This window comes from Carassius carassius, unplaced genomic scaffold, assembly GCF_963082965.1.
Source record: "Carassius carassius unplaced genomic scaffold, fCarCar2.1 SCAFFOLD_175, whole genome shotgun sequence".
NCBI classification, from domain to species: Eukaryota; Metazoa; Chordata; class Actinopteri; order Cypriniformes; family Cyprinidae; genus Carassius; species Carassius carassius.
In genome coordinates this window covers 1-21,229 of record NW_026775186.1, presented here as the reverse complement: position 1 = coordinate 21,229, position 21,229 = coordinate 1, and the positions used below count along the sequence as shown (strand labels likewise).

The 21,229-nt window shown below is 38.1% G+C and overlaps 1 protein-coding gene across 1 annotated transcript; it reads right to left on the bottom strand.

Annotated features, from left to right (window-relative positions):
- Window positions 1-976: 976 nt before the first annotated feature.
- Window positions 977-20,963, bottom strand: LOC132137531 (V-set and transmembrane domain-containing protein 2B-like). Its single transcript, XM_059547566.1, has 5 exons — window positions 20,175-20,963; window positions 19,581-19,768; window positions 18,832-18,861; window positions 17,345-17,747; window positions 977-2,817 (listed from the first exon to the last, which is right to left on the bottom strand). Exons 1-5 carry the CDS (start codon window positions 20,245-20,247, stop codon window positions 2,729-2,731), a joined length of 783 nt encoding a protein of 260 aa, XP_059403549.1. The 5' UTR covers window positions 20,248-20,963; the 3' UTR covers window positions 977-2,728.
- Window positions 20,964-21,229: the final 266 nt, after the last annotated feature.

The following is a 21,229-nucleotide window of genomic DNA, read 5'->3' as shown; positions in this document are numbered from 1 at the left end:
TCACACTGCGTGACTATCTGGGGTAGCATTCAGTTGCTGCTGTGTTCACATTGCATGATGGATTGGCAACAGGAGGTTTCACATTGCATGACTTCACAATTGAAAGAATCGCAGAGAGCTCTGTCTGGTTCGCAAACTACATTTCACAACAAAACACACGTGAGAAGTCATAAGGAAATAACATGAGAACCCATGTGTGTCAGACCAAAGAGTTCTCGAGCAAGACTGGATTATAACAAAAAAAAAAAAACTCCTCCCCGAACTTCACTGCTCTATATTGGTCTCTCATTGACTGTAGGTCATTGCCAATGCAGTTTTTACTCAGAAATCATTGCACACATCATGATTGTTAATTGCAGATGGCTCCAGATATTTAGCATGCCAATTATTTTGCAGGCATCGGCGACGTGTCTAGAAATTTCCTTAGATTGTATCTTTGTTAATTCACACAGTGTGATTGTCACTAGCGTGAATGAGCACCGATTTGCCTCTGATTTCGGGCATTTGTCTGCGATTTCGCAAAACCTGTTGGCAAGTGTAAAATCGGGGTAAAATCGTGCAGTATGAACTCGGCATAAGACATCATAGTACATGTTGAGAGGTCTTGTGTTGTCCATGCAGTGTGTAGTTCTACACTTGTATTATGTCAAAAATTGTTTAGTTTTTTGTCTATTTTTTTGTTCCTGAATAATTATTAGACTAAATATCTGAGGAACAGTTCTCCTGAGCTATAAAAGAGCAACTAAATATACATGCACCCCTTTGCTTTATCATTTTGATTGATAGCCACAGAAAAACTGCAAATCAATCATTCAGTGACAAAGCAATTATAATCACTATGTCCTTTGTTATTGTCAGTTGTTGTGAATTACATGAAATTGCACTTGCATGGAATCTAGCATCCACAGTGGGATCTTGCAGCCCATCTCTGATATTTTCATGAGAAGTGGATTTTGGAAGGAATGAGGACAGGAAATAAGAGAGAGCTGTGTTAGTTTACTTGAATGAGGGATGATTTACAGCAGTGGGGAAAGCACTCAGGGCCTTGTCGGGTGTTGTATAACACATACAAATGGCCATGTCAAACACTCATTAATTTGATTGGAGCAGAGACCTTCACCATGAAGAATAAAAGCCACCTGGCTCATTTTGTTTAAAAAAAAAAATGCTAATATTGTGGCAACTCACTCGTTGGATGCTCGTTTTTACCCGTCGGATCCATTTATGTTTGTATAAATGGTTATTTATTCCATTGAAAGGAAGATGACTTTTCATTGTGCATGTTAAATTCGAAGTGAGTGAAAGTCAGTTACTTGCAGGCGATAAACACAATGAATGTCTAAGTCAGTGAGAGGCTGGTTTGTTATGTGATGCCTCGCAGGCTTCCATTAAGACAATAGAATGCAGTGTTTTAGAAAGGAACAATGCCTCTGCCATTCATCAGGAGATGTGTTTAGGTAGAGCGGAAGAGAGTGGAGCAGGGTTCAGTGAAGACCGCAGCAGAGAGTTAAGAGTTATTTGACAGGGTGACGTGCATTTGACTAATGAAATGAACCATGAGTTGTACGCCAGCTGTGCTCAGTTGGAGATGCTAGCGAGAGTAATGTGTTTTTCAGCTGGAATTGGGCCTATCCTATTGTGAACAATACATTACAGTTCATGACACCCGTGGGACGCTGAAGTGTTTAGCCGAGACACTGCCGTCATGCAGCTGCCTGGTGTTAGTGCACTTGCATAAAACAAAAAATAATGTGCCTTTCAGATGTAAAAACCTAAAGAAGGTTTTTCTTTTTTTTTTTTTTTAAAGAAACAACTTTTATTTCAACTGTGCTGGCAACATACCAATGTCTTTTTTTTTTCTTTTTTAATTTTATAAATGAATGTCTTATCTTGACCACCATACCTTTAATAAAAATAAACATTATTAGAGGTGACTAACAACAACTATGGTAACATGTGCCTTATTTGATCAAAATATATAAGGTTGCAGTTTTATACATTATGAGACAATAATGCTGGAACTCAGAATCAGATGTGAGGGAACTGAATACACAGTATTACACACAGTCTTGTAGAAAGAACTGACATGAGAGAGCGCCTTCTTTCACATTAATGAAATGAAAAATGAAAGCTGAACAGCTCATGCAAAAAAAAAAAAAAAAAAAAAAAATTGGATTAAAGTTTGATTAAATGATAAATAAACCATCAACAACGCAAAGTCAAAAGAACAAGTTGTTTATGATTCAGTATCAGCTACTCCAATAAGAACAATGCTAAAATTAAAACCGTAGTGAAAAAAAAACGTATAGAAATAATAATTATAATAAAAATAATAAATTAAGAGAGCCATGCATTTAGCAAGGCAAACACTAGTATTTGGAAACTGAATGCAGTGTTTATGGATGTCAGTTGTGTGTGTGACACAGTTGTGAACATCTAATTCACATAGACTCCTTTTTAATTTTTTTTTTTTTTCATCATGCTTCTTATAGAATCCATTTTACCTCCAACTCTGGACAGATCTTCTACACAAGTCCCAGAAAACAAAATGACCTTCTCTTTATTATTCTGATATTTTTATTTTCTTCAAAGTCAAATCCCTTCCCTCACCGTGATGTGCCATAATGGTAGATATATTTATATATATTTATATATACGTAGTTATATTTTCCCTTCGTTCGTTTGGTACATAAAGTTAAATCATTGCGAGTTGTTTGGCTGTGGTCTCTTAGTAGGCAAACAGGAAGGGGAGGAGCTTATACAGGATCAGCAGTGTGATGTAAAGGAGTGGCTCAGTGATTGCCATGGTTCCGGAACCTGCAAATGTCAGCGACAGCAGAGAGAGAGAGAGAGAGAGAGATGCATGTTAGATCACAGTGCATGTTAAAATAAAACTAATATCATCAGTTTTTGTTATTTCAAACATTCATTTACAAAGAACATTAAAATTCATTAAAAAAACTGAATCTGAATATTTTCATTGCTTTTAGTCTGAGGACTTTTATTGCATCCAAATCTGATTCAGCATGTGGGCCATATTTCACATTATTAAAGCACTTCAAATGGCTCTTTCATAATGACTGCTCAGCAATTTTGCTCTTATCACCTCATTCCTCCATCTTACTTTACAAGAGCAAAACACAGTCAGCTCTGCTGGAGATGTTGAAAAAAATGGCACACATGCAGAGAAGAGCCCTATAAGGGCTACAATGTAAGCTACATGCCCTTGTGTGGAAACTACATGACATTTCCTCTCTGTGACTGACAGCAAAACAGCAGCCCACAGGCCTTTTGAGTGCTAGCCAACAGCAGCACAGCAGAAAACAGAAACAGATTGTGACAAGAACGCACTTACACGAACACACAACAAACACAAGAAACTGCCAGAAGGATACATTTAGATCACACATCCCTCCAATAAAGACATGTATGCAAGACATAAACACACTGGTAATAATTCATTGCTTAACGGGGCTGCAGAGCCGCTGACTTTCAGAGTGTGAAACGGCCGTCTGTTTTCAGCAGTTCTGATTTTCCCATGGCCATTTCTCACAACGCTCCTTTACTCTTACTTTCCCTTCATGCCTGAGCAGATTAGCATGGCGTGCCAGGCCGCCTCGTGACAGGAACAGCTAGCTAACACAACGTAACTCCATCTCTAGGAGCATGTCTTACAGTGGGCTCCTGGAGCGTGTCCATATGTCTTAAGAAGCCACATTTATTTTGCATCCTCTCTCTTCTATCATCATTATTGCAGAGGGAAGAGGATGCATGGTTGGTTGAGTTGGTGCAGGGCGATCGGAAAACGATGTGGTTCAATTTCATGCTCTTTCTGTAAAGTCAAACATTACAGCAGGGCTTAGTCTTGATTTGACATAAAGAAACATTCATCTTCTCCTCTTTATTATTTGAGTATTTCTACCTGAACCACTGGGACATAACTTTAGCTCTTTTCCTGCCAGAATGTTATTTTTAAGTTTCCAGCATTTTCATTCGCAAATATTTCATGACCTCCAGAATATTTAGTTGTATGCATATGAAAAAAGTGGATATATTAAAGGTAAGAACAGAGCCGTAATTGTCATAAAAAAAAGTTAATTTTGAAAACAATTATCAGAACAATGATCAAATCATGAATTATCAGAGTCCATGTCCATCAGCTGGTGATGGGCTCTTTTGAAAAAAAAAATGCTTCATGAAGCTTCAAAACCTTTCAATTTGTTTAGAACCAGTGACTTGGAGCATGAATCAAACTGCAAAAGTCACATTATTTCAGTAGGAAATGGTTTGTTACATTGTAACTGAAAACACTGAAAACATTTAGAAATTTAATTTTGAAGTTTTTTTGAACCTACTGAATGAATCTTGGATCTATTTTTTATTTTTTTATGACAGATGTGTAACAAGAAAGGCAGAGTTGCAATAATTAAGTCTCTAATTTTAGTCAACTTTGTAGTTGATGGCATTACAGATTTTATTTTTTTTGTTGCATTTACACCATTTTTTCCAGCAGACTTCACCAGTGTGATGCTTTAAAGCACTTCGAAATCATTTTGCAAAGCAATTAGTTCATTTGATTCCATGTTTTGAAAAGCTTAGTTTCTCCCATCACTCCCATCAACACCTCCAGACCTTACACAGTCATATCATGAGAGCTTACTTGAGTATAAATAACTTATGTTCACTCATTTTACACAGATCTAACAGTAAAAAAAAAAAACATGCACTGCTTGAATAACTCGTTAATGGTGGAGAAGCTTTGCATAATAAATTACATCTATGGTGGGGAAAGAGTTAAAAACTGAAGCTATTGTGGGTATAAAGCCATAGGATCTTCCATAAATCATCCTTCAAAATGTCACTACACATGCAAAGAAAATCTCTTACCAAGGGACATGATAGATACACACGAGATTAGACTAAACAAGGCTAAGTGAATACACGAACAGACGTGCAAATCAGCTAAAATGGCAAAGTCATGACCCTGACTGCTGTGGAAATAATTACAGTCAACATCGACGCAAAGGGCTTCTGTGTCCAGCTCATTACTCACATGCCATCAGTAATCTCCTCCTCTTCCTCATTTAACCCTCTAGAAAAGGACGTTAATCCGTCTGTTCGCTTAATAACATATTTAATGAACCCACCCCAGTGATCAGGGTCAGTGCCACATTTAATAATATTTTATAACCTTTCAGGGATTATGGTTCTCATACAGCGGGTAGAAGGACATATTATAATGGGAAAGGTAAATCGCATCCCCGCAAAACCCAAGTTGTTTGTTTAATAATCCATGCTGGTCCAATAAGGGCAAGTTATCTGAATCGTTTAGTTCTGCCAAATTTAATTTTAAGGATATTTAAATAATGTGCAAATTTAGGCACGTCCTCAGTAGACTGACTGCATGCAGAACATTTAGTCTCTAACATTCATTTTTGGATTATGTGTTCCCATTGCCCATTTTCTCAGTCTTTTAACTATATGCTACATGAAGCATCCTGCCTCTGGTCTTGCCACAACCTTGAGATTGCATTTTCATGTGGACTAGACGCTGTAAGAAGCAGAATTTTCTTAACTGGCCCTGTTCTTAAATAAGTTGGCTCACAGTGATATTGACTTGAATCCAGCCCTTAGGGCAAGCACAAATGACCTGACATTCTCCATTAGCTTCTCCTGATGCAATGCAGGGTATACATGACTATCTTAATGATGACAAACCCTCCTGATCCATGTGCAGCCCACTTCTGAATCATTTTATATTGGTAATGATAACAGAATTATAGCTGCAGTGTTCTTGCTGCAATACAGAATTTTTGAAAATAAGTCACATGTTATATTTTGCTTTTATCAATTGTTTTCACTCTCTTCTGATCTCAGCAGGTGTTTTTACGTGGAGCTATTATGGCCCTTGAGGGCCCACTGTGAGATCAGAAGCAATGGACTCTAAAGATGAAGGATTAGAGGGTTACTGTGTGATCCTATCTGTTGAGCTGAGGCCGTGTTCCTCTCCCTCTGAGGGATAATAGAGTTTCAGCAGCACACTCGACACACACCTCGAAATCCGATTGACTATGGATTGTAGAAACCGTGCTTTATAAGCTACAGGCATATGTTTGTGAATGCAGAGGCTGATTTAGTAAATCAATGACAACTGCAAATTATTTTTTGTTTCAAGAGCTTAAGATGCTAATGATTTATGAGTTATAATATCAAACCGACAGTGCGATTATGATATCTTCACATACAGTAAGCATATATATATATATATATATATATATATATATATATATATATATATATATATATATATATATATATATATATACACAGTGTTGGGAAGGTTACTTTGGAAATGTAATAGGTTACAGATTACAAGTTACCCTATTTAAAATGTAATAGTAGTGTAACTTTTTTAATTACTTTAATAAAGTAATGTAACTAATTACTTTTGAGTACATTTTGATTACTTTTATAAATTTCTAATGAATGTTAATTTGCAACTGTTAATCATCTTCAACCATTTTACACCATGCAGGTTTAACCTTACAGTAGTGCTCAATACTGTCAGACTTTCACCATCCTTCATCACTTAAATTAAGATGATCACATTTGAAAACATCCACCACACAATCAGACTTTACTTAGAGATTGATCTGAAGTTCAAAGCAGATTTAAAATCAAAATAAATAGTTTATAGATACTGTTTTTGAAACCAAATCTTTGCATAACTACAGGCATATAACTGCATCTAACAATGGTTTGGAGAAAAATAGTTAATAAAAAAATAAAAGCATATACATCAACTCAAATACGGTTATCTAATAAGCATGTGTACTATTTTGTGTACTAAACTCCTGAAACATTGGTGTCTTTTTGAAACACTGCTGTCTCTTTGTATATGATATGATGATAGTTTCTCAAAATAAGTAAAAAATGCTCATGAAGTGACTCGAGGGGCGGACTGGGGAAAAAAATAGGCTGGGAAATCTCACACTCATACACCCACAACCCATTCTGAAACATGGACAACCCTATTTTTTTTTTTTTGGACCTGACATCAAAAAGATTTGAATCCTTAGGTTGGGGGACTTGCAACGTAATTAAGAGTTCTCTCCTGAACTGCACCTTCACTTCTATTATCCATCCATCTCTCTCATGACTTTAATACTGAAGATTTTTATTTGACTTTTACCATGTTTTGTAAGTGCAATTTTGTTTTTTTGGCAAATGAATTACCACTTGTATTTATTTTTACTACAAATTCCATAATTAAACCACGGTTAGTGCCATACCATAGGCTATATTAATTTTCCTAAGGGTTGTGTTTTTGTAACCACTAGCTCCCCCTAAACCTATGATAAAATATGATGATTTGTCTGCTAACTTACTACTGTAACATTACAATAGATAATAATGACGTCGTTTATACAGTATTTTGAGTGATTGCGAGCAATGTGCTGCTGCTGCTTGACTAAGTAAACAAAGACAAAACTACATTAGCATCTTTACAGATGAAACTGACCTGCACCTGAAACCCTGAACAGAAGTGTCGCTTCTCTGCTCCAGCTGTGCGCTTACACAGTTCACTCCGGTCTCTCTCTCGCATTGATTACTCGGAGTCTGATCCAAACCGTTCGGCGGAGGCGCGGAGAGCGCGCGAGCCCAACCATTGCCAGTCACGACTAACCGATTCATGATTTATTAGAGATTTAATTATCGAATGGCGGATTCGGAAATAATCGCTTTAGTATATTCGGCCTGCAATTATACAATAACAATATTAAAGTAGAGGGCCAAATCGTCTGCCAGGCCACCGGGAATAGTCCCGGTTCTCCCAATGTCCAGTCAGTGCCTGATTTCCACAGACACGCAGAACGTGCAGGATTCATATTCAGTCTTTTTGCGCCTTAATATTCACAGACATCAGTCCATATCGGGTTTTGATTCAAGTGTACTGACCTACTTTTGATTTATTCGTCCAAAATGTGGCATATTGCGTCCGCGTTATAGGCTGAATTCCACGAATGTGTTTTCCGCGTCTCGGAGATTATGGGCCATATGTCTTAGTGCAATTTGGGAAAGTATAAGCTGTATGTGGATGTGTGTAAATATTCAAATGTAATCCTCTTTGTAATCGTTACAATTTTCATAAGTAACTGTAATTTAATTACTCATTTTTTCTTAGTAACTGTAACTGATTACTGTTACATTTATTTTGTAATTAAATTACGTAACGCCGTTACATGTAACTAGTTACTCCCCAACACTGTATATATATAGTTTAAAAGGTAAGGAGGGTGAAACTCATTCCCTCCAGACAAGAGCAAACAAGAAGATTTAAGCCTGAATGTCTGAAAAAGAGATTATTGATCGCACTAAACCAACTCACTCAGTATACATAATAATAATTAACCTGTTTTTGCCAATACACATTTATGAAAAAAACATCCAAACAGGATGTTTTTGCTTAAATGATACACCATTTGATTTATGTTTTGGCAGCAACTATTTAAATAATTTCCATTTAACCAGATGCAGTATGATAAGGCAAAAAACAATAAAAGGTATGTACTTAAACAGAGTTTTTATTTTTAAAATGAAAAGTACATTTTCAGACTGATTCTTGGGGCCCTATTTTAACAATATAAATGAGCCTGTCCTCTAACAAAAAAACGACCATATAGGTCATTTGTGCAAGCATTCATTACAACCTATATTTACGTTTTAAAGTTAAGCACCCTCTAGCGGGCGTAAAAATAATGACAGGATCTTGTTGCGTCTGTCGTCATGAATGACGTATAACGTCATTACCAATCAAAACGCACGTTTATTTAAATGCAATGTGTGGGCTTTTTACACCGATCTCACAGTATTTCCTACATATTTTACTTGGTGGCTTATTCATTCGAATGACCACACCTAACCCTACCCCTAAACCTAACCCCCACAGAAATCATGCTAAATTATGATTTATTCAGCATATACATTTTCGTGCATGTCCGTTCCCTGGGATCGAACCCATGATAGCATGATTACATATCAACGACCTACACGAGCGTATTGGTTGGAGGACAGGTTGATCTAAATGCAAAGTGTAAAGCGCTCGGCGCAGGTGCACTCAGGGCGTGTCCAAATCCACTATTGCTATTTTAACGACGGAAAAACGGTCCGTGCGCCGGGGCGCATTTTTGAACTGAGTTGTCCCTATTCTTTTAATAAGTAATGTGCGTAACGTTCAATAAACCAACCAGAGTGTCATCTCCCATTCCCTTTAAGATCGAGATGCGCTCGCACCAGGGAGGATCACTATTAAATGGCGGAATTTGTTTGTGGAAAAGCTGAACGCTTCTCAAGCGAAGAAACCGATCTGCTCGTGCACGAAGTTAAAGCGTGCGAGCAGGTCATCTACGGGATAATCAGGAATCCACCAATGCTTCCTGAGGTGAAGAAGGCTGGGATGAAGTTCATTATAAGTAGTAATAGGTGGAATTCCAAACAGGTAGCCTAATTTTAATACACGCAATGACTATCCATCATTGCATTTTTTTAGTTATGTAGCCTACACAATAATATTATTTTACACTGTAATCCTTTTGTTTTTAATATTTGGCATGTTTGTGTGATGCACATCCCTGTGTGTAATAAGCAAAGTCAAACCCGCACTGTGGACCCGCCCAGAGGCGCATTTTCTACCAACGCGCTCTTTAAATAACAAAAATATTGCGCCATTGACTTTATACTTTAGACTAGGTTTGAGTTTATATATGCGCAGTCTATTTTCAGCTCCTTAAAATAGCATTGCGCAAGCAATGCGCCTGAACACACCTCTTTTTTAGACCAGCACGACCATGGGCTCAAATGCATTTGCTAATTAAACGACGTGCCCCTGGACGGGAAAATGCGAACGATGCAGGACTGAAACTAGCAAACACAGTTGCACTGCGCCTTGCGTCGCATTGTGCCGGGTGTATGATAGGGCCCTTGGTCTCTATTTCTGTGGTGTAGCTCAAGCATTTTCCATGACAACAGGTCAGCACTAAAAATAGAGGTTGGAAATGGGATCTAAAATAGTCTTTTTTGATCAGATCATTGAAAACATATGTAGAGGTAGACAAAAATGCATTTGTAGTGGAAATGCTCATCCATCCTGATGTGTCTCAGATCATAGTGAAGCACTGCTTATTGTCTAAAAGTGCAGTCACATTTACTGCTGTACTGCAACTTTTTTTTGTGGCCAAAATCCAATCATTCAGTAGGAATCCACACAATTGCAAATTTTGTGTGAGAGCAAAATATTTCACTATGCAAATGATGCAAAAAGTTGAATCAGAAAACAGCATGGTTTGAAAATGACTTCTGTGTGAGCTGTGCTTTACAGATCGCTACACTACTGGCAACAGATAGTGGACCTTTTTTTGCCATGAAATTTCATTAGTTTCACCCCAGCTTAACACACGAGTGTTCTGGGATGTTTTGTGACAAAGCCAACCTAAACAAGTGAGCCAAAACAAGTCATATAACATGGGTTCGTTCATTCAATACTATTAACCGCACTCAACGCTCCCATGAAAGCAATATAGAGTGTGATGGAATAAGAGGGGGGTGTCTTGATGAAATCCAAACTGGTCATAGGAGACCAGATGAAAACAGTAATGCATTTTGGCTGATCACTTGTGTTTGGCTCAAATAAAACAAATCTTAGTACTAGGTAGAAACAGGGAAAGAAGGCACAACCAGAAATAACAAATTGTGGTTACACTTTATTTTAAGTTGTCCTTGTTACAGTGTAATTATACATTGAAGTATTGAGTAATATTAATTCATTACATTTAGTTGCTAAATAGTTAGGGTTAGGATAAGGGATTGGTTTAGGGTAATTATGTAATTATGCATAATGTATTGCTATTATAATAATAAGTACATGTAACATATAACAAGGACACCTTAAAAAAAGTGTTACCCAAATTGCTTCCATTGAAATCCATATTGTTTACTGTATGTGCAAATACACTCTCAATAAACCTGTAAATATGCTGTTATGAGTTGTTATTGGCAGAGTTAGTGAAAACTCTCTTTGCCAACAAGGTTGGCTATAATATTTGGAATACTGCCATTTTTGGTTTTAATTGTTCCCTTAATTTGACATCCTTAATGTAAATGAAATGAACAAATGAACAAACTGTCTCTGTCAATTTTAAGTTTAAACTGTGGACACACTGCATTGACTGAAATAGCTGACAATGAGTCATGAAGCTGTCTTATTTTTCACTAGATTGTCCATTTATTCTGTCATCTCCCATTTTTAAACCTATTTCTACACCGATTTTAGCCAGCTATCACATATCTATTATTCATGCTCTAATGCTTTATGTTCAGGCTTACCTTCATCTCTCTCTCTTTTTCTCTCTCTCTTTTTCTCTCTCTCGCTGTCTGTGTGAGTCATGAAGCCAAACAAAAGCTAGATTGAGACAATGTTCCCTTTGATTTCCCTAGTGGAGTCAGCAGGTACGAAACTAAGCACAGTGTCCCAACATGACAGAAGCAGAGATGAAACAATTAACACTCGCCAAAGAGTGCTGAAGTGCTTCCCACACAGTGACAATGCACAAATACATCCAGTTAAAAGATATCTGTGGCAGGGGGTCTGCAGCTGGATGAGGCTCATAAGTTAAGTGTGAAAGCTGTCCAGCAACAATAAACACTAGGTTTCTCCCTTCAAGCACACAATCAGCCCACGACCACAACCCCTGTGCTCACTCTCAAGGGGGAACGCAATTTGATAACAGGTGTTTGCAAGTTTGCAAAATCTGTGGGAGACAAAAATGTGCTTGAAAGGTAAGTAAAGCTGAACCAGGAATGTCACACTTGTGTTCTGTATAATTATAATGCATGCAAAATAACCAGATTGGGATGAAGAGGGAACGCTGAGTTCGGAGAAAACACTAGGAGACATACAGAGACTAGATTAAAACAGCTGTGTGGCTGGAGTGCTATAAACTCATCAAGGGCGCCAAGGTCACCAGAGGTGGCATGATGCATTGTGGGTAGAGACTCCATAAGCCAGTTTGAGTTTCTATTGTCATTGTCATATTATTGTCATAGTTTTTCAAACTATTAGTCTTGCTCCAAAACAAAAACAAGAAGAAAAAGCCCCCAACCCCCCCGAAGCAAATAGTCATATGTAAGGGTAAATCTAAAAATGAAGTTGTGTAATTAGATTATTCTAACCTACTGAATCTTTGTAAAAGTATTTTAACCTAAGGGCAACCACAAAGCGTAATAATACAATCAGGAAGCAGTGGTATTAATATAAAATGAGTTTCTGAATTAATTAAACAAACAGTGTCTAAGACAATGTCTTATTCCAGCATTGCAACAAATCGCTTTTAATTATAGGGCACGTCTGCAAAAACACACATTTTAATGCTTGACACTCTCATGAGAAGGCGATCAGACACAAACGGTTCCTCAGAGACCTTGTTTTTTGTTCTTGGGCTTGGTGGGCCATTTTCAACAGTGCAGAGAGTTAATCTGCTCTTTCCAGTAAGGACAGACATGCCACCCGGCCCTGCTGGGTGGGAACAATAACAAAAAGAAGTGAAAGAGGCAATTCGATGCACCTGACAGCGTGTAGAAGGCCAAGCTTATCAGCTCCCGCCCGTGGCATTGCTTTAATATTAATTGTTTCTGCCACTCAATGAGATGACATTGTGGAAAAGTGACAGATGCATGTTTCCAAAAGAAGAGGTATGCGTCTATGACAGACAAAAGAGAGTGAGCGTGAGCAGCGAGGGGTGAATTTTCTTTCTCTCCTCAAATGCTGATAGTGTGGTCAGAACTGAAAGGTGCAATCCTTCAAATGTGGCAGATGACTCTTTAACCTTCTCACTTCAATGACAAAAACAGAGCTCTTAACAAAAAAGAGGAAAAAGACAAATTTGAGATCTTTCTGTCAATGTAAAATGTGCTCAAGCATTTACTGACACACGACAGAGTGACTAGCGCTGGTTCGGTGGTTCATTTAAATCAATCTGCCTGACCCTGTATAAATCCCTCGCATTCAGAAGTGAAACACTGTATGTATATTATAAAATCTTAAACACATATTAGTTATTAATATCAAATAAGGGACAAACTAGCACTAGAAGATTTTAAACCATGACTTTTGTCTTTGTATTTCCTAATGAAGGTAAATGATCAGATTATACAACATTCTCCTCTTTTTTAATAAATATGCTTAATTAATGATAAAGTAAGACATGCCAAAAGTCAATCTATTTTAAAGAGAGAGCATTAAAGCATGGGGTGGCAGAATAACCATAGAAAGAGAAATAAAGCCTGGAATGCAATACCGTGGTGGATCAGAGCACTGGCCCTCTTAATGTCCGACATGCTCGCCAAATGGCTGCCTCCATGTCTGGCTGCACTAAAGATAGGGCTGGCTGAGCATGTTGGCACACATACAGTCGCTCCCACATGCACACACAAACATGGATGTATATATACAGTACACACACACACGGACGTCATGGTCCAAAAACAGCTTGTGCTGCAGTGTCATATAGGATCAAATACTTCATGCTGCTTAAGCTTCTTTATCAAGAATCGTTGCATTAAAAAAGTAAAATTTACTTAATAAAATAAACATTTGACATTTTTATGCTGTTTGCACATTAAATTTGTTGTAGCCCAGTGGTTTTCAACCTGTGGGCCGCGGGCGATGGTAATGTAGGTGGGCCGCCAATTACTAATAAAATAAATAATAATATATTTCATATATATAATTAAATAACAAAAAATAAATATTAAACTGTAACTATGCTTCCACTATTGGAGCTTGCTGATTGGTTTAAGAATAAACCGCCAATTTATCTTAGATTTTTTTGCTGCATATGCTACAGAACAACAAATTCAAACATGCATAAATGCTGTCAACATGTTCCCTCCTGACTGCTTGCTCCGCTGACTGTATACCCGCTGCCGAGCTCTGCCTGGATCTGGTTTTCCCGTTTTGCTGAGCGCTGCCAGTCCGAGTTATTTTCTGTTCATTGCCAGTTCATTCTAGGGCTGTGCGATTAATAGAAATCGTCATAAAATAACGATTTGAGCCTGCGCGATTTCTAAATCGCTTTGTAGCAAGATTTTCCGCGGCCCTGACCTCCCGCATTATGATATCTGATCCAATCAGAATGCAGCGCCTACTGCGAGAACAGAACAGACTGGGCATATGCCTAACTCCAGGTTCACACACTGTCTGCGATGCGCCTTTTTTTCCGAGCCCATGTTAACGGATCAGAGCGTTCACACTGCACGAGGTAAAAGGCTTTAAATAAAAACGTGCGAAAATTAATATCTAGCACATGAGCATTGAGAGAGTTGTGAGTGCACAGGACGAAGTTTAAGTGTGATGAGAAACGTTTTAAGTGCGCACACTCTCTCCGGGAGAGAGCAGCGTGTATCTGAGCAATCTCGTCTGGTTTTGTGACAAGAGCAAAAGGAAATCTGCGTGCGAGCGGAAAGATTCGCTCTCGTGCATTATTTTAATGTGCTTTCGCGTTACAATAATGCACTCTCTCTGCTGCTTCTGCACCGCACACATAACTGTATATATTTATATTTTATTTATTTTTTGCCATAAGTCTATAAATGTTGTTACACCTTTAGTGATTATTTTGACTTATGTGTGTTCTAGAGACGATACAACTTTTTGATAAAGCTCTAATTGGTTTTCTTTTGGAAATATGTTTCAAATTCACCCTGAATGCATTTATGACTGTAATGCATATATGTGTGCGTCTTGTGATTAAAATTGATATATCAAAATTGATCAAAGAAATCGCGATATTTTTTTTTCCCATATCGCACAGCCCTAGTTCATTCAATAAATACAGTTAACAATCTAGCTTCTGAGTACTAAGTTATTAACCGTACAATAGCGGGGTCAGTTATTATTATTATTATTTTTTTTTGCAGTGGGCCGCGCAAACATATATGTTTGGATGTGTGGGCCGCGAGTTGAAAAAGGTTGGGAACCACTCTTGTAGCCTGTTTAAAAAAATAATAATTATCTGTATCAAGCAAATATCATCAAATATATATATATGCTGCAAGTTTGGGGCCAATAAAAGTTTAATGTTGATGCTAGCCATTGATTCCCATAGCATTTTCTTCCGTACTATGGAAGTCAATGGCTACCGTCATCTGTTTGGTTACCCACATTCTTCAAAATATCTTATAACAGATAAAGAAAACTCATGGCTTGTAACAATTCAATTCAAATGTGATCAAAATTATGACAGATTTTTTTTTTTTTTTTTTTTAGTTTTTAGTTTTTGTTTTCACTTTAAAGGCATCATAGAGGATTGTATTTTCAGTGGAACTTGGTCTGGATTGGATTGAACTGGATTGTCATATTTCAGTGGAACTTGGTCTATTTTCTGCTTCCTATTTGTTGTAATTTTTAATATATTTATTCAATGTTCATTGTCAGTTGTCGTTTATTAAAATATTCAGCTAATAAAATCTTGTTAGAGCATATGTCAAAAAAGTACCCAATTGTAATAACCAAGTGGTGTAAGTACACCACTAATGATGACAATAATCCATTATTAAAATTGTTACTTATAACACCATTAAAAATTTTGTATAGTACTTTCAAGGCATGCTTCTTTATGTAACCTTATAAAAATAGTTCTATTTAGCACTATTGTTACTAATGCTTTAGAAACTTAAAAAAAAAAAAGTAAAAAGATGTTACACATTATAGGATTACTTTCCAGATCAGTCTTGTCAAACATAAATATTTTGTTATGAGACAAACTGTCAACTTAATATACTCATGGAAAGTGAACTGTTACAGTTCTGTAACAGAATGAACAGGATGCTATCTGTTCTTGCTCACCACTGAAGTCCTAGAACACAACTATTGACAGGGGTCTCTCATGAGACTTCACTGCACAATTATAGTCCACTATAAATTTAAACATCACTGTACCAGTCTATAGTCCACAGTGTTTGGACATCATTGCAGGGAAATGCATCCCTGCCACAAACAAACTCCTCTGGCTCAGCTAGAGACTTCATGTAATCACCCTCCGTTGTCTGCAGGAATCAGTCCTGCGGTGACAGAAGCGAGAGTCAGAACACACCCAACCCTTTAAATCCCCAATGAAGCCCCCAATAAATAGAGGCCCTGACCTCAAGGCAAGAGTTAAAGAGACAATGTGATATCTTGATAACCTCTCTGTCACACTGCACCGTGGTCATAAAGAGACAAAAAAGGGTCGAGACTGATGCGCTGAGGCTGGACAGATAGCAATGGCACTTCCTGCTTAATACAGACAGGGTGTCATCAGCTGCTTTTATCTCTTGCATTTTCACTCACAGAGAATAGAGTACACGATGGATAAATCATCACACACAGAAAACACACCCAATTTTCAACTGCCTACTGAGCAGACAGAGATTTGATATGGCACAGTGACAAATTAAAGCTTGCAGCAAATGTGATTATTCTGAGATGTGCTTCACAGAATAGTGTGTATGGGTCACAACAACAGCCTTCATTGTGGCGACCACATGTCCTCACTGAAAAAAACCTGAAATCCCCAATCCTCAGAGGTGCAGCCAACTGTCCCCATGAGGAAAACAGCTTAATAGACATACTTAATAATGTCTTAATAAAAATCTAGAAATGCAGTGTCCTGGGAGGGTTAGGCTTAGGGATAAAGAAATAAAACATCATTAGCTCACTATATATATATATCGATGGAAAGTTTCACTGTGATAGAAAAGCAATACAGGTTTAGCCTGCTCCAAATATCCTCACAGGAATAATAACATCTGAATTTGCCTACATTAGTGAGGCCAGCCTATGGTCCATATGTAAAAACAAACAAACAAACAAAATTAAAAAAATAAAAACAGCCTGGTAAACATACCAGTAAATGGATTCGTGAAATTAAACTTGAGTGAGGTGAAGTGGCAGGGCAAAAAAAAAAAAAAAAAAAATGAATAGCCTACTTCCATCACACACACATAATTTTGGATTTTGGATACACAGCTCTCTCAGAAGGTATGTCAAAAAAGCTAAATCTGTTCACTTGTATCATGGGGATAATATTAGAATTAAATGTCTAGACTGTACATATCAGTAATTTAATAAACATCAATTTTCTGCATTGTGAGCCACATTCTATAGTGCACACCACATTATAGGGTGCTAGGTCCTGGCTTGAAACATCAATTCCATAAAATAATTATAACAAGAACACAATCAAACACTGAACGCCTGATTATTTTTCCTCTCTATACCGCTCGGTGTCGCTGTTGCACTGTCACTCACCGGATCCGTGCTGTTGTCTCAGGATAGATGAATTGCCCGGCCGAGGCGAAGCTGACGATTTGTCTGCAGAGCCCGTCGTAGTCGTTGAAGGGGGAGCGGGTCCTATTCCAACCGGCGGAGGCATGCGGGGTTTTCCTTGACCCTGGCCCGGCTCAGAAGTGGCCCGTCCACCCGTCGCTGTGTTGCTGTTCCTCAGTGGCCATCGGTTCTGGATGTGAGACACTGCCTCCTCGGCCAGCATTCCCTCGCGCGGTGTCACGCGAAGAGTGGCCTGCACCTTGTATTCCTGAGTCTCATCAGAGTACAAGTCCAAAACCCGACACTCGTACACTCCCTCGTCATCCTTCCGCACACCCGATAGGCTGAGCTTGTGGGAAATAGCGTTGCCCTGGACCCTCACCGTCTGTTCACCAAGAGATAACAAAGAACACGTCACAACAGGTTTTGTTGACATCATAGTTTTGGCAGCCCAGTCTCATTAGCCATTTTGTTTCGTATTATTTCCCACTAAACAAAGCATGTCCGAATTATCGTGGGTGGGGCTGGTAGCGTTCAAATTGTTGGGAAGTCTTACAAAAGTACATTTACAGGCTGCATTCCAGATTTTAGCTTATAATGAGCAATTTGCTACTTTTAGCAATCAAATTAGTGCTATATTTTCATCTTTAGCCAAAAAGGCTAGATCTTTTCAAACTTGCGTTTGCCTGGGGAGGTAACTATAGCAACAACACGCCCCAGAACTTTGCGTTAGGAACAGATTCGAAAGCTTCATTTGCGAAACATAAGTAGCTGACTGTCATTATTTATCACTTTATTAATTACAGATTCACATCTCACACGCAGACTATCAAAAGTTACAGTCGTGCGCAGTGAGATTTGAGTGAATCCAACTTCAAAAGATTGAGTCCCAATTATCTATTTTTTTTTATTTACTTATTATTATTATTATTATTATTTTATAGGTGACACTTTTGAAAACCGTTCTAATTGATACATAATGTAGCAGTTAATGGAAGTTTTAAAAATCTTTTAGCGTATTACTAGCTGAAACTTCTATGAACAAATACATTTAGACTGCGGACAACTTCAAATACGTCAGGCTACGTATTACTTATTAAGCTATTATTTTGTTATTATGCTATTATATTATGTTTGTTTATTTATTTATTTAATACCTTTATATTTTACCTTTATAAAAACGAAAGCACATTCCCTTCTCATGTTTCCTAAACAAATCCAGTGAAAGACGTCTATTATTATTAATTCTTACAAAAATGGCAGCTGAAATATCAACAGATCTATGTGCACCCAATGAACAGTATAGAGGAAGAAATTTCCTCTATACGTTATTTCATTAATAATTAATAATTTGTATTCATTCATATTTGCGTTTTTTTCTTCCGTCAAGCGAGATTATGATTGTACTAAACATTACAAGAAGTTATGATCAAAAATACGGTTCGTGTTATACGTATTGTGACACTCACGCTTATTTTCGTGGCGTCCCGGTGGGCAACCTGTAAAAGATCACATCAAAACAACATGAGTAGCCAGCATGAGTAGTTTAATTGGATCTACTCATGTCACAATATGACTGTGCAACTTTTATTGAAACTTGAAAGGCCACACAAAGAATAATAAAAGAGAGAGCCGATCGTTTGGAGTAGCACCATGGACAGCGACAGTTTCCTCTGATGCTGTTTTGCGGTATCTTTCATGTGGCTATGGCAGGATTCATAAAACTGGTTCAACAGACATCTAGTCTTTCATATATCACGTTCAATATAGGAGACCTTCAGGTCCATCGACAAAAGCTGAGATGCAAAGGCAGACTTAATTTTGGTTTGGTTTGTCAGTCAATCAGAAATCGACAGTTATCATATTGTCTCTATAAGGAATCATCGCAGAGCTTGGTAAACACCTTGTGAAATATATTTACTTATTATTTATTTATTTTGTATAATTAAGTATGAAATCACACTCCTATTCTTCTGATTGCCAACCCACAGAAACACAACCCAACTTGATTCAACGACATAAATTAATGATTAATCGCCTCAGTTGGTTTAATTGAGATCGCTCATCACATGGGATCCAACTGGACGCATCTGGACACGTGAAGCCTGCCACATCCCACTGCGGCCGTCAAACAGCACTCCTGGTGCGACTCCAATAAGAACTTGAACGGAAATAGTCTGTGTTTAAGCTGCTTTGAGAACAACAAAAGCCCATTTACCTTGGCTCTGTTGGCCGGAGCGCTAATTTGCAGTTCGTGAGCGAGCTCTTTAGGTGCCGCTTCCTTGAGGTACCACCACTGAATCTCCAGAGAGAACGGCGAGACTCCGACGGCTCGAAAAGCGCACGGCATCTCTATGTCCTCGCCCTCACCGACACTCACATCTTTGGGCACTTCAGTAAATGTGGCTTATGAAGAAAACACATCAACAGCAGATAGTGCGATTAAAAGAAACCCCTCAAATAGATACACTAAAGCCTATATTTAAGATGACAATCTACATTTTGTGTTTGGAAAGCTTTGTTATAAACTGTATTTGGCTTAGTAGCCTGTAATATTACTGTTCAGATGGTATGTTCAAGTCTCCATACGTAATCATAATAATTTATTACTTTTAGTATCCATATCCATTTAATAACAGGTTTATTATGCATCCATATATCATGAAAAACAAAACCATGAAACTTAAACAAGTACAATGCAGTAATTTCACATGGGTAAAAAAAGAAGAAAACTGACAGAATCGCTACAGACCGCTCGTACTGAATTAATGCGCAACATGGGAGAGACGAAAATCTGTTCAAGTTTACTCACCATTTACACAGAATAGCAGGGGCGCATTCAGAATGAAATAATAAAGGACGCTGTGGAGTCCCCGTTTTTCCATGTCATAAATAAGGTGGTCAGATTGGAGAACGAGTGGAAGCGGTCATTTGACCTGGAGAAACAGGTTTTATTTCATTGGCATCTCCATAACTTCTTCACGTCCGGGTTTCTTCTTTTTAAGATAGTTTCTTCCCCAAAATGTAGAATAAAATGACTGGATTCTCCAAATAAGATACTCCAAAACGATGCTGCGTCAGTCAAACAAAATGTAAAATCCAATGTCGCGGACCAGAAAACCCTCTTTCTCTCGGGAAAACGTTGTGTGAAAAGTGTTATTCTCTTGAGTAGGTATCCTTTGCCCCTAAAGAATCCTCTGTACCACCATTTGCTTCTTATCAGGATAAAACTTGCTTTCAACAGTAGGAAATCTGCTCACTTTGGTCTCCATAAAAAGAGAAAAAATCCACGATTCGTTTCCACCACCCATCACAAAACAATCCTGTGTCTAAACCCGCAAACCAAAAAAAAAAAAAAACGAAGAAAAAACCCAACGTCGGAGGACAAGAGATTCCCTCGACGTTTTTAAGGAGCAGTTAAGCACCTAAACGAAGAAGCGGCATCAGTGGATTGTTCCAGCTCACGCCACCGGAACCCTCTGCTCTGTGTGCGTGAGCGCGTGAGCAGCGAGGAGGCGCGTTGGCATTACCAGACCACTGACAGACTGACGGGGTTTGGGAGCAAACTAACCGTCTCTGTCTCTCAAATCAGCATACGGCTCGACCAATAAGAGGAAAACCATACCGGCGGGCGCACAAAGTAAATCACTGAAAGTAAAAAGCGCTTTGGCGAATGATGCGGTTTACTCTGCGAGAGCAACAAGCGACGTTTGGCTAGCAGGCGTCGCGTCATGACCAGAAGTATTTTATTTTAATATGAAAAGTCTGATACCTCAGATTAGGCGGTCACTCTTAATCTCTTTCTGTCCCATCATTTGCCTCTGCTAATAATGCCATCGAGGTAATCTGTCTTTCTTTTCCTCCCAA

What these genes read in the sequence shown, in the direction of transcription:
- LOC132137531 (XM_059547566.1), bottom strand. Translation starts at nt 20,247, where the DNA reads ATGGAAAAACGGGGACTCCACAGCGTCCTTTATTATTTCATTCTGAAT. An exon ending in CTCCGGCCAACAGAGCCAAG is followed by an intron (nt 18,862 to 19,580) that starts GTAAATGGGCTT and finishes GATCTTTTACAG; the next exon opens with GTTGCCCACCGGGACGCCAC. An exon ending in GAGACAACAGCACGGATCCG is followed by an intron (nt 2,818 to 17,344) that starts GTGAGTGACAGT and finishes TGACATTTGCAG; the next exon opens with GTTCCGGAACCATGGCAATC.